This window comes from Phyllopteryx taeniolatus, chromosome 5 (genome assembly GCF_024500385.1).
Source record: "Phyllopteryx taeniolatus isolate TA_2022b chromosome 5, UOR_Ptae_1.2, whole genome shotgun sequence".
In the NCBI taxonomy this organism is placed as follows: domain Eukaryota; kingdom Metazoa; phylum Chordata; class Actinopteri; order Syngnathiformes; family Syngnathidae; genus Phyllopteryx; species Phyllopteryx taeniolatus.
In genome coordinates, this window is record NC_084506.1 from 25996625 (window position 1) to 26009349 (window position 12725).

General features: G+C 42.3%; 1 protein-coding gene across 2 annotated transcripts; it reads left to right on the forward strand.

Moving 5' to 3' along the window:
- Window positions 1-387: 387 nt before the first annotated feature.
- cd9a (CD9 molecule a) lies at window positions 388-11945 on the forward strand. 2 transcript variants are annotated; one of them, XM_061774207.1, is made up of 8 exons: window positions 388-639; window positions 4878-4980; window positions 5644-5741; window positions 6333-6407; window positions 6519-6620; window positions 10400-10489; window positions 11098-11181; window positions 11253-11945. In XM_061774207.1, exons 1-8 carry the CDS (start codon window positions 571-573, stop codon window positions 11316-11318), a joined length of 687 nt encoding a protein of 228 aa, XP_061630191.1. In that variant the 5' UTR covers window positions 388-570; the 3' UTR covers window positions 11319-11945. The 2 variants fall into 2 exon arrangements, with proteins under 2 accessions (XP_061630191.1, XP_061630192.1); XM_061774208.1 differs by lacking the exon at window positions 388-639 and adding an exon at window positions 3009-3222.
- Window positions 11946-12725: the final 780 nt, after the last annotated feature.

Consider the following 12725-nt stretch of genomic DNA (forward strand, 5'->3'; position numbering starts at 1 on the left):
AAATGGTTGGCTTGAATACAGATCTCCAAACATTTGGCCCTTGCAAAGGAAGTCTGATTGTGTTACTATTAAATATACTACAGTTTAAAAAGAGTAAAAGTGGTACTGAAAATTGATGGGTGAATAGTTCTTCCAATGAAGCAAAGGCATGTTCGTTCACGTGCAGTATACAGTACTGCCGGCTTCCTACGAGACAGCGACCTTGCAAGCGCTTTACTTATCGCGGAAGAATGACATCATCGCTTGTGCCACCGAATTTAATCAGGAACGAGTCTGAGTCTGACAATAACGTCATCGCACTGTGGGTCGTCCTGTGCACTAGAGGGCGACGTAATGCATTGACAAGCACGTAAAAAACAAAACCCCCAAAAACCCGTAACTATAAGGATTTAGTGCAGTGTTGGGAGCATATCCAGCCTTTTACGCTTGGCTGGTTTGCAGCCGGGGGCGGGATCCTCTACGAGCGCGCCCCAGCAGCGCCACGCGTGGACAAGCACCTCACTGAGCGACCACACTACTTGTAAGGTTCGAATCGTTTCCTCCTGCACGAGACTCGTCATCGTCGCCGTCATGGCGGCGCTATCCGGTGGAGAGATGCTCATCAAGTACCTAATGTTCGCCTTCAACCTGGTCTTCTGGGTAAGCGCGTTTCAAAACTAGAATGTATTTGGGTGTGCGTACTGACGAGGCGTGCGTCGCGAGTGCAAACCTTCAAATTGTCGCAGTGTGTCCTAACGGGGTCGAGATTTATTTCTTTATTTTTTTGCACCGGATTGCCACTATAAGCATACTCCCGGCACGTGGCTCAGCGGGGCTGCTGCTTGTAATCCTCCCCAGTGGCCAAATGACCCACTTCCACGGAGCACACGGACGGTTTGCGCGCACGGCATTTAAAAATGGTTGCGCAAAAAACAAAAACAATAATTGAGCCAGTCTGTCATTTATTGACTGCAGACTTGTGCACGGTCACGTGGGGAGACTGTGTGTGTGCGTCTTGGAGATCCCATGCACGCTATTTATGTCCCACAGTCCCACTAACCCCGTGGGGTGTGTCCCAACTGTCTGTTTGTTTATCGAGAACTGTATATGTTAAACTATGTGTGTGTGTGTGTGTGTCTTCACACGGATGTTTTGGCCTTTTATGGTGATTTTAAGTTTTGCAGCTATAGATAGAAATGAGCACAACAATACATCACAAGGGTGTGGGGGTGGGGTTCGTATGTGTCCATGTGTGTGTGAGAGGACGTACACTGTGGAAATAAACACTGCTAGAAAAATTGAAGTGCATCTCATTAAATTAGAGTATGATTTAAAAAGTGAATCTCATTTAGATTCATTACAAAAATGAAAATATGTAATGATTTTTTTTTTTTGTAGATAATTTTGAGTATTATAGTTTACAGTGAAGAACCCTGCCAAATATAACCATTTAAAGAAATATGAATATTACATTAGAAACCATCACAATGATTTTATCATAGAAATTTGTGAGGAATTTGCCATCTGAAAAGTAGTTTCCGATGTGTAGAGTTATATACTGGGAACATTTATTCATTTTCTATAACACTTGTCGTCATTAGGTTCATGGGTGAGCTGGAACAGCTGACTAGGCGAGAGTCGGGGTACACCCTGGACTGGCTGCCAGTCAATCACAAGGCAAACAACCATTCACACTCACATTCAACCTTGATAAAAAATTTCGTTTTCAGTTTGGTAACTGGAGAAAATCCACACAAGCATCAGGGCGAAATGTGCAAAATCCACGGGGATGTTCAAAGGAGATCCAAACCCAGATCTCCTGACTGTGAGGCAGACGCGTTAACCACTAGTCACCTTTCGGGAACGTGCTAAAAAAAATCGGGTGAACAAGGATGACAATCAAAATGGTCTGCGCCAGCCACAATAGGTAAAGAATTTACAAAGAGCCAAATTTCAGAGAGATTTTCTACAACCGATCTGCTCAGAAGACACTCTGAGCCGACACTCTCAAATGAACAATAAACTCCGTAATTGTGACATATGTAGTAAAAGCCAATTGGGAAGATCGCCGAAGCCGGTGCTGTTGCAAGACTCAAATTCTTCTGACGACTACTACGACTACCGCTGCTACTAATGAATTGGTTTTAAATAGAGCTTCCCTAGACATGCAAAGATGCAAATAAACCTTTTCCAACAAAAAAAGTCATTCATAATGATGAATCAAGTTAATTCCGTTACAGAAGAAAAATCATTTTTTTCCATGTCAAGGTCCGATCTGTGAACATATCACATTAATGATGCTCAAGAAACAATTTTCAAAATGGGCTGCTTTCTCGATTGTTTTGTTTTTGTTTCTGAATGAGAAGATGTGAGTCACCTACTGTTCAGTGCAGGGGCGGATCGATTCAAGTGGAATACAGGGCCACGGGGCCACCCCAAAATACTGAACAATTCTAAACTATTTGCCTCATTACCTTTAATAGAAAGCCCGTACCTAGAAGTTATTACAAAACTATTTTAAAAAATACATCGTTGTTTGATGGATTGGTTTTAGGGTGTTTAATACAATAAAGTCAAAGAATGTCAAAGTGGTGATTTAGATTTTTCTGTTTGCGGCCTCTAAGGAAAAGTTTGGACAGCCCTGCGATAGGAATAGTTAGAATACACATGCCATTTTTTTCATCATGCGTGGGGTTTCTCACATTTAAAAATATCGGTTAAGATATTAAAAATCAGTACGTGGGTACCCCGCTTAAGACGTCTAGCCAACTGATCGATGAATTGATTAAGAGGTGTGTTTCAACACGTTTAGTCCTGTAGTACAGCAGGTGAGAAAATAAATAAGACATTAGATGTCAGCATGTTCCAACAGGGCCTTCTGTGTCGCTATCAGATGCGTTGCTATCTTGGTTCAATGCCAAGATAGCAACTTGCAGCTTCTGGCACAGGACTCGTCGTAGCCACAATCTGTGCAAGCGTGAAACAAAGAGGAAGTCGAACATGGGCAGGTCAGTTTGTTGAGTAGGCCCATCTACTCGCCACTCCCCGTGTGTGCATTCGGGCAACTGAAGGCGTGGTATTGAGAACGTTTTCACTTTCAAACGCCTCAGTTTTTTCCGGCTCACGCGAACACTACTTCCTCCCAGGAGTTTTAAGTTTGCCAACAAACCAGTCAGCATGGCTGTCGTTGGGGGGATCAGGTGCCTCAAGTATCTCATGTTTATATTCAACTTATTCTTCTGGGTAGGTGTACTTCATTTTTACTAATGTGTGTGAGTATGTGTGGGTGTATTCGGGAGTTAGACGGAAGGAGGAGGGGTGAATTCTACAAAGTTTCAACTTTTGTGTGTCAAAAATGGAGAAAAAAACAATACAATACAGATGCGTGGGATTATATTTAGAGCACGTACGCACTATCAGTGAATGTGAAGACGTTCAACTGTCATGTTTAAGCGTGTGCGGTCAAAACAAAATGGCTTTGCGCATGGATGACTCTCAAGTGGAGGAATTCCCGCAAAATCGCACACACAAACAAACACACATCTGCTAAAACATATCAGCTCCAATGCCAGAGGTTTATTTAATGTCTTAACAAAGATAATGTTTTGTTTTGATTGATACTGTCTGTCATGGAGATATTATTTACATAATACAGTCTGTTTATTTTTTGGTTATATTTTACAGTGGTGTAAAATGGACCCATTTTCAAACGTCGCTCTTGTATTGGATTAGATCAGTGATTCCAACCTATGTGCTGTAGTGCTTTGCTGCTATCTAATGGCATCTTTGTGCCAAGGGCCTATTTTGTAGTGAGTTGAGAAGGTTCATTGAGAAAAACGCAGGGCTTTGCTGACAATCTTGCGTCATCTATTGGCAATTATTAAACATTAGGGGGGGGAAGGGGGTATGTCAATTACTGACAGATTTTCAATATATCCCTATACATTCGCAGGGACACTGTATACTTTTTGGATTTGAGTGCTGTAAAAATTTTTACAAAGTAAAATTGTGTCTAAACTTAATATAGGTTGGGCAAAATAAAATTAGATTGTGCATGTGTACCAAATGAAGTGTCCTGTGCCCACACTCGCCGCCATGGGTGGGCCGTAGAGGGCCGTGCCCACCCACCAAGATGCTTGTGCCCCACTTGAGGCCCGTTTCTCTAAAAATAAACATTTTCTTTCTAATTTAATTTTGATTTTATTTTATCATGGTAGCTATTTTTTGTGTTAAGAAATACTAGTGTTGAGTTCTTTATCACTATGACATTAAAAATGTAAAGAACCGATGGTGTGATTTTGTTTGATTTATGGTCAATCTAATCTGCAACAGCCTATCACGGCTTTACTGAAAATAATTTTTATGGTGCGCAGGCCTACGTGACGAACATGTCAATGTTGGAACGCAACAGTCCTGCACCTTTTTCACAGTGAATCTGCAATGTTTTTGCCTGGCAGTATGGCATGGCATGACATTTCTGTAAAATATGTACTATTTGTAAATAACTCGAGCTGAACGAGTACGCTGCGGTACATTGGCACACTCATAGTACAACAGTAAGCGAGGAGGGAAAAATGGGTTGGCAACCTTAAATACCGGTACTCAAAGCGCCATTGGAACTCGTTCCATACGGAAAACAAAACCAGCCACAAAACCCTTTGGACATAAAATGAAGAAGTTTTTCTTTTCCTTTTTTTATTCCTGCCCGCGGAAAAAAACACTAGGTTGAAGCTTGCTTTCAAATACAATACTAAATGTTTGAAGGAGTCCTCCTGGTATTTATGAAATGAAAAGTGGGCCTCCAGTGCATTTCACGTGCCCCCTTTCAGACAGGTCCGGCAACCGGTCTGCTTGTGCCTATGATTACGTCAAATGAACTCAAGTCTTGTGTGCTTCAGCTTGCAGGTACTGCCGTCTTTGCCATCGGCCTGTGGTTGAGATTAGATCCCAAGACCAAAGGCCTTTTTGAGGGACCAGATTCTCCATATGTATTTTACACCGGTAAGAGGCTTTTCAGCACAAGTGCTGTGTTTAAACCAATGATTACTAATCACTTGGCTTTGGGTGCATTGTGTTTAATGAAGAGTCACCGCTTTATTTGTCATGTTGAGATCCACTACTAATGAATGGCACTGGAATTTTTAAATGTTACACTGTGTTATATTGAATGGGAAATGTTGAGTGCAAAGTGGCTTACAATAGCTGGGATTGAGGCACAACTAGTACGCTTACTACTGATGCTCAAAAACATAATCAAATTCAACATTCCAACCTCAGAAAATTATTGTAGTACATGACAAGACATTTTTTGGGTTGTCTGGAAGAAAACACAGGGTTTCATTGTCTTACCTTGAGGTGTGTTGCATCAGTTTTAATTTAAAGGAGACATATTTTGCAAAGCAGCCAAATTAGACTTGTCAATAAGTGTAGCGGTGTCCTCGCCGATTACAAATACACCTCACCCTTAAGTCGACAATCAACACTGAACATTCAAGTATGTTGCCGATAATCAGGAGCCAATGCTGTTCACGCTGTCAGCGAACGGTAATCTGCACTGCAGCTCTGCTTTTGTTTTGGCTTTGAATGATAGTGCTTCTGCGTTGTCCACAGCCTAGCTGCCAAATCATTAGCAGAGATTGATACGTTTGTCGTCGGCGCATGTAGGTGTGTACATCCTGATCGGAGCTGGGGCATTGATGATGGTCGTGGGATTTCTTGGATGTTGCGGTGCCATCCAGGAGTCTCCGTGTATGCTGGGACTGGTATGTATCATTTATCCCAGTGATTCCAAATCACTATGATGCAGCTATGTACTACAAATGTTTTTATCTTTGTTCATCTATTCATGCTTGCAACGTAGTAAACATAACAATTAAATGCTACTCCACTGAGTAGGTGCATAAAGGTTCCTCTGAGAGCGCCCGATCTTGCCAGATTTCGGAAGCGAATCAGGGGCAGGTGCGGTCAGTACTTGGATGGGAGACCAACTGGAAACATTGCTTTCATTTTATTCATTTATACAAAATGTCAACAGTTTGTTTTCAATTGTGTTACATTGCATTGTTAGCCTGAGTGGAATGTGAATTGACCCTGAGCCTTTGAAATGCCTGTTTGCATCAATCAGCATTTACTGAACAGGGCCAAGGCCAGCCAGCAGGCTTTGATGTTGCTCGTTCACTTCCTGTGTGGCTCACTCCTCGCCTCCCCTCTGGCCTTAATCGTCTTGTACTAAATCTCCCAGTCGGAGGGTTCTATGTAAATCAAGTTCAGTTCCGCACAGATGACCTGACTTGTTCGTACGTGCCAACAGACATGCGCAGACAGCATTCTAACTCCCTTTATCCTTGCTGCAGTTTTTCTTCTTCCTGCTTATCATCTTTGCCATTGAAGTCGCTGCTGGCATCTGGGGATTTTCCAACCAGAGCAAGGTAACACACTTGGCTAAAGTGCGTAAGTATATATATAGTCTTTCTTGCCAGACAAAACAAGTTCTAGTGGAAGGCACATGCAAATGAACATTTTCTCTGCTTGCGTGGCAGGTGGTGGATGACATTACCACATTCTACGTGCAGACCTTCAATAACTACAAGGAAACAAAGGATGAACGTCTCAAAGAGACTCTGCGCGTGATTCAAACTGGCGTGAGCTTCTTTCATTCTTACCATATTTATAAAAAGAGTTGTTTAACACATCTAGATGTAAATACCATGAAATAAACGCTGGAATTAGACATTACTAAGAGAACTGTGGCTATAAGGAGTCAGCGAAGATCACGGGGGACTTGTTAAGTACTTAAAGGTGACTAATTATACTTTCCTCCTGCAACATTTTAAAACGGTACTCATGTGTCTTAAAGGTCAGATGACAAAGATGTTATGGGGTCAGTTAAAATTCATATTTGCATTGTTTGTTATGTGTAATACATGCACGTAACTTCCAGCAAGTTTTCAACCATAGTTTAGCTAAAAATGAGGTTTTTATGACGCATATTGAGCCTCCCCGAACATACCCGCAGCTCAAGACACCAGGGTGTGGTTACTCTATCCACCACAAGGGCTACCAGAAGTGACGTTGCAATTGACAAACACAGCGCGCTACACACTATACGCAATGGCGAGCAAGGAGCAGGAGCTCGAAACCTGACAGTGACGATGACGAGCAGCCAAGTAGCAGCTTTACAACAGAAAAAGAGAGTGGCCACTGTGACAGTATGTCAAAAGCATGTCTTTTTATACAGTCATGGCATGAAATAATGGCACCCTTGGGGTGCCAATATTTTTGAGAACGACTATACGCATTATATATTCATATATGTTTCAGTGACAAGGCACAAGCTTTTACATAGGATGCAGTATTCCTATATATTGTGTGCCCCTCGCTCGAGTAGCGTTATAACACGCCGCACAGGTCTGTTGGCTTGTCATATAGGCAAAAGTACAGACGACAGTACTGAAAAGTACTGCGTGGGTCATTTTTTCCTACTCCCCAGTGCATAGTAACCATAATAAAGTCGTAGGTATATTCAAGGAAATCCTCACCTCTTTGTTCGCTGGTGCATTGTGGCGTGTGACGTCACAGCGCTGGAAAGAGACAAAGACCGCAAGGCGCGGGATGCAAAAAGCATCAATTGCCAGCAAGAGAACTGAATCTCGCAGCCGCCATGGCGCAGCAGCGAAGCGGTGCAGACAAGAGGTGAGCATTTCCTTGTACCTACGACTCTATTATGGTTACTATCCACTGGGGAGTAGGAAAAAAAGACCCACGCAGTACTTTTTAGTACTGACGTCTGTACTTTTGCCTATATAACAAGCCAACAGACACACGGCAAAGACTTTCTGTGCAGCAACGCTGCTCGAGCGACGGGCACGCAATATATAGGAATACCGTGTTCCCTCGCCACTTCGCGCTTCACATTTTGCGGCTTCAGTGCTTCGCGGGTTTTTCCAAAGTATTCATCAAAAAATAAAAATGAAAAAAATACAGCCATATCGGCAGCCATATTGCGGAAAGACGCGTTGTTTCATGTTGACGCGCGAGAGGTTTCCCTGCTTGCCAAACGAAGAGATGAGTTGACTCAGAGGCTTTGTACATGCCTGTACTGTACTGTACTGTACATTCCACGGGCACTCATACAAGGCGCCTGATTGGTTCCCGGCGCGACATCAACCAATGAGAGAGAGCACGAGTAGATTTATCCCGTGTGCTGATTGGCTGCGCATCATCGCAGCCTCACCCAGCATCTTCCCTTGTTGCGTCTGGCTAGTCTCGTCCACGTTGTTGACTGTCTTGCATACTGTATCTTAGTGTTGTGTTCGTGATAACGTTTTTTGTTTAAGCGATAATTATTATTTTTTATTAGTTAATCCCTTACAATGCCGCCTAAGCGCTTTGCCCCTGCAAAAGCTTCCTCCGGGGCGCCCAAGAGGAAGAAGAAGATGATGACCATCAGCGAAAAAGTGAAACTTTTAGATATGATCAAAGAGGGCAGAAGTTATGCATTAAAGGACATGAAAAGTGAGACCATAAATTCTAGCTGGAAGAAATGATGGCCGAACGTGGTGCACGACTATCCAGGCTTTACTCCTGACGAAGCGGTGGAGAAGGTGGTGAGGCTGGCTCGCATCATAAGGGATGAAGGATTTGTCGACATGACGGAAGAAGACGTCAGCGCCCTCATCGATTGACACTCAGACCCACTGACAGATGAAGACCTCCTTGAGATGACAAAGTCTGCAAGTGAGGAACAGAAGAAGAGGAAGACGAAGAAGAAATTGAGGCTTTACCCTGGAGAACCTGCAACAATTGTGCAACATGGCAAGGGCAATGCAACCATTTGCACAAGACATTGACGACAATATGGTTCGAGCTGTCGAGTTTAGCAATCGTGTTGACGAGGTCATGTCCTTGTACAGGGGAATTTTGAAGCAAAAGAAAAAACAAAGACAACAACGACACATCACCATGTTTTTCTCCAAGGTAAAACCCCAGCTACACCAGCGCCAATCCTACTTTGCGGTTTTTCACCTTTCGTGGGGGGTTCTGGTCCCCATTGACCGTGAAAAACGAGGGATCACTGTACTGCATCCTATATAAAAGCATGTGCCGTGTCACTGAAACATATATGAGTATATAATATGTATAGTCGTGCTAAACAATTTTGGTATTACTTCAAGCCATGACTGTATAACAAGACACCGTCACATCGAGCCAGTGGCCACTCTCTTTTTCTGTTGTATCGCTGCTACTTGGCTGCTCGTCGTCGTCACTGCTCAAACATGTACGCTTGGACGATGCCGGGTTCAGTTGGGTGCTCCTGTACGTCGAAATCCTCCTCCTCCACATATTCCAACACGTTGCTCGCCATTGCGTATAGTGTGTAGCGCGCTGTGTTTGTCAATTGCAACGTCACTTCTGGTAGCCCTTGCGCTGGATAGAGTAACCACACGTCTTGAGCTTCGGGTATGTTCGGGGAGGACTCAATATGTGTCGTAAAAACCTCATTTTTAGCTAATCTATGATTGAAAACTTGCTGGAAGTTACGTGCATGTAATACATAACATATAAACAATGCAAATGTGAATTTTAACTGACCCCATAACATCTTGGTCATCTGACCTTTAATAAAATATCTGTGACACGCTTTCGTCAAAATACCCCAAAGATCATGAATTACAGCTAAAGTTAGTCTGGTTTGAGGGGCCAGTCCTGTCTCAAATGAGCCCCTGCTCGCCCAACCCCCTCCACTGCAGGGCCAACACCGACTACAGCTTTGGTTACCGTGACGACTAGGGTCAAGGATACTTGTTCGGAAGAGCATGTGAGCCCTAACAAAAACAGGAAGAGCATTGATTGCATTTTCACTCGTAAGGCCGCATTTCAAAACCAAGCTGCCGAATTATTCTTGGAGAAACTCATTTTTGGGGCTGTATTATGTAAATTAGACCCATGTTTACGTTACAATCCAGCAACATTCAAATAAACAATTCATAAAAGATTTACTTGGGTGTGTCATCTTACCTCAATATCAATTGGTTTGCACCTCTGTGCATGTAGCAGACATGTCGTCAAAACCTAATACAACTCTGTTGGTGACAGACTTGTGTTAAAAAACTGAATTTGCATGTAATGAAAGGATTGATGTCCCCAACCCATTCATGTCTAACGCTCCTTGACACTAACGCTGTCATTTTGCTGTTCTGTATATAACACAGCGACAGAATGGGGGATGAGGGAGATTAAGTCAACTAATCTAGTTTCAATAGGCCATAAATAGACACTTGCAGCTATAAACCCCATTATGATTTGTATGCACAGTGAAAAATAAATAAATAAATAAAAAAGTGATGCCTGACACCACCACTGAGAAAAATCTTTGGTGAAAGAAAAAGCTGTTTTTAGTTTTTGTTTTGTATTGTTCCAGCTAAACTGTTGCGGTCCAACTGGTACTGTGTTGGATGCTGCCAAGGACACTTGTCCTCCAGGAGAGTTACTTGAGGAGCTCATCACCAAGGTACGATCGCAACACTGCTTTTAATCAAGAGACAACAAATGTGGTTTGCTCAACGCAAGGGTGGGCGTACTTTTGTGCTCAGGAGTCACAGTTAAGTTCTTAAACTGACTTATGTCCAGCACATTCGTAGATGAGGTAATAATTAAAAAAGCGCTTCAAACGTAACAAACTATGTCAGTTTTATTTTAAGAAAAAAATCACTCATGATTAAATTGTATAATTTATCATTAAAGTTAAAAAGCAATTATTAAATATGTAAAAATATTATAATATATATAATTAGCCAAATTAACGCAAGAAATGCACGACTATTGATAATACTTTGAGCTGGTTTAAAGAACTGAGTGAGCTGTAGTTTGCTCACCCCTGGCTTCATGGATACTTCTTAAAAGATTGAAACTTTATTGGGGTGAGAACTGTAATTAGACGTCAAAAACACATAATGATGGTGTGGGCTCTCGGTTTTCCATTGCAGACGCATTCCTTCAGCCTTCTTGCTGTGGTTTCTATGGAAACAACGGTTTTACTAGAGCGTTTGTGCGCTCTCCAAGTCATTTCGCCACAGGTCTGAGAAAGGCCCAAATGAATTTTGTGCTCCTGTGTTGTAGAGCTGCCCCGATGCCATTGATGAGGTGTTTGACTCAAAGCTGCACATCATAGGAGGAGTGGGCGTCACTATCGGGGTCATTATGGTAATGCCTGATTGGCCTAGTCCCGTCACTCAAATGACAATGTATGCAACTCAGTTCATCTCTCTTGGCAGGTGTTTGGGATGATCTTTAGCATGCTCCTGTGCTGTGCCATCAGGAAATCTCGAGAGGTGGTGTGACACCCACCAAAGCGTTATAGAGTCCTCGTTAATGTTGCATGATGTCATTCTTAGAGTCACATGACTCCCCACTTTCAATTGAAACACAGCTTGTTCAATGTGGGGGGGACTCATACCCTCCATCTACATGGTTGTCAGGCCCAGCCCAGAATGGATGTCATCTGTGCTTGAGTGAAAAATGTACCACATTGAGATCACACGAATGAATTTAGTGCTTGTGCAAATTACCTTAACTGGATTGGCTTATTATTTATTGATCACTTCTCAATTGAGACCTCTCACTTACTGGCAAAAGGAGATGTGGATCACAGCCAAATAAGTCCACCGCCTCTTTGGCAGAATGCATCAGCTGCCAAATGAATGGTTGAATTCATTAGAATTAGAGTAACAGGATGCTGAGCTGTAAACAATTTTTCTAATTGAGAATCAAGTGGTATCCTTTGTGACATTTTGTTGGCTCACCTCTTTCTAAATGCTTTTTTGTGTCATATTTTTTCATTCCTCTTTATATATGCACACATGAAATGTTATGTATTTTCAGAATACCTTGTAATTGTATTGAATTTGGTTGATTTATATCACACCAACAGATGATTCAAGAGTCAAATAAACCAAAATGGAGACCTACATCTTGACTGTTTTCTTATATGGTAACACTGACTCACACATTTTTCTTTTCAGACATGTTATATATGATTTTCCACAATCTAAAACAGTTGGGAGTTGTCTTAACAGCCTTTTTAGAGCCTCACTGAAATCAGCCTATGGGAATGGTTCTATCACGAGCAAGTGACGTTACAATCCGGCTCGAATACGGACATATTTTGGGAACTAGGCACCTTAACAAAACATTTACTGGTTGTGTAATTTAACAGACCAAATTATTTGTGTACAAGAAATTCAAGTCAATTTTCCAAAATACAGTGGTACCTTGACTTAGGAGTGCACCAACTTCTGAGTTTCCTAAGTTACGAGCTGTCGCTCAGTCGATTGTTATGCTTTGTGTTGCGAGCCAGCTTTGTGGTAAATGGCGGCAGACAACGCCACAACATGCATCCCGCGTCTCACTCACAAATTGAGATACAAGTGAGTTATGAGCTGAGTTACAGAACAAATTCAACTCTTTAAGTTCTGGGAAGGATGTAGGAAGCGAGATGGGGGTTGTTTTTCCACTATCAATGTAAGACTGATGCTTGATCCGAAGAACAAGATTGAAGCAAAAAAGTTGTTTTTCAAAAACGTATTACTCCACTTTATATGAACTAACTCACTGTGATGAGTAGACCTGGTGCGGGTGTTATTAGAGAACAGGGAAGTACACGGTGATTTGGTTGTTGACAGCTGGGCCTCCACCCTGACTCCTGCTAAAGATAACACCGATTATAAAAAAAGATTGTGTGTAAATTT

Excerpts from the sequence above, each read along its gene's own strand:
- cd9a (XM_061774207.1), top strand. The coding sequence starts at position 571 with ATGGCGGCGCTATCCGGTGGAGAGATGCTCATCAAGTACCTAATGTTC. Across the intron at positions 6,408-6,518 it reads GATTTTCCAACCAGAGCAAG|GTGGTGGATGACATTACCAC; the intron begins GTAACACACTTG and ends CTTGCGTGGCAG. Across the intron at positions 11,182-11,252 it reads TCACTATCGGGGTCATTATG|GTGTTTGGGATGATCTTTAG; the intron begins GTAATGCCTGAT and ends CTCTCTTGGCAG.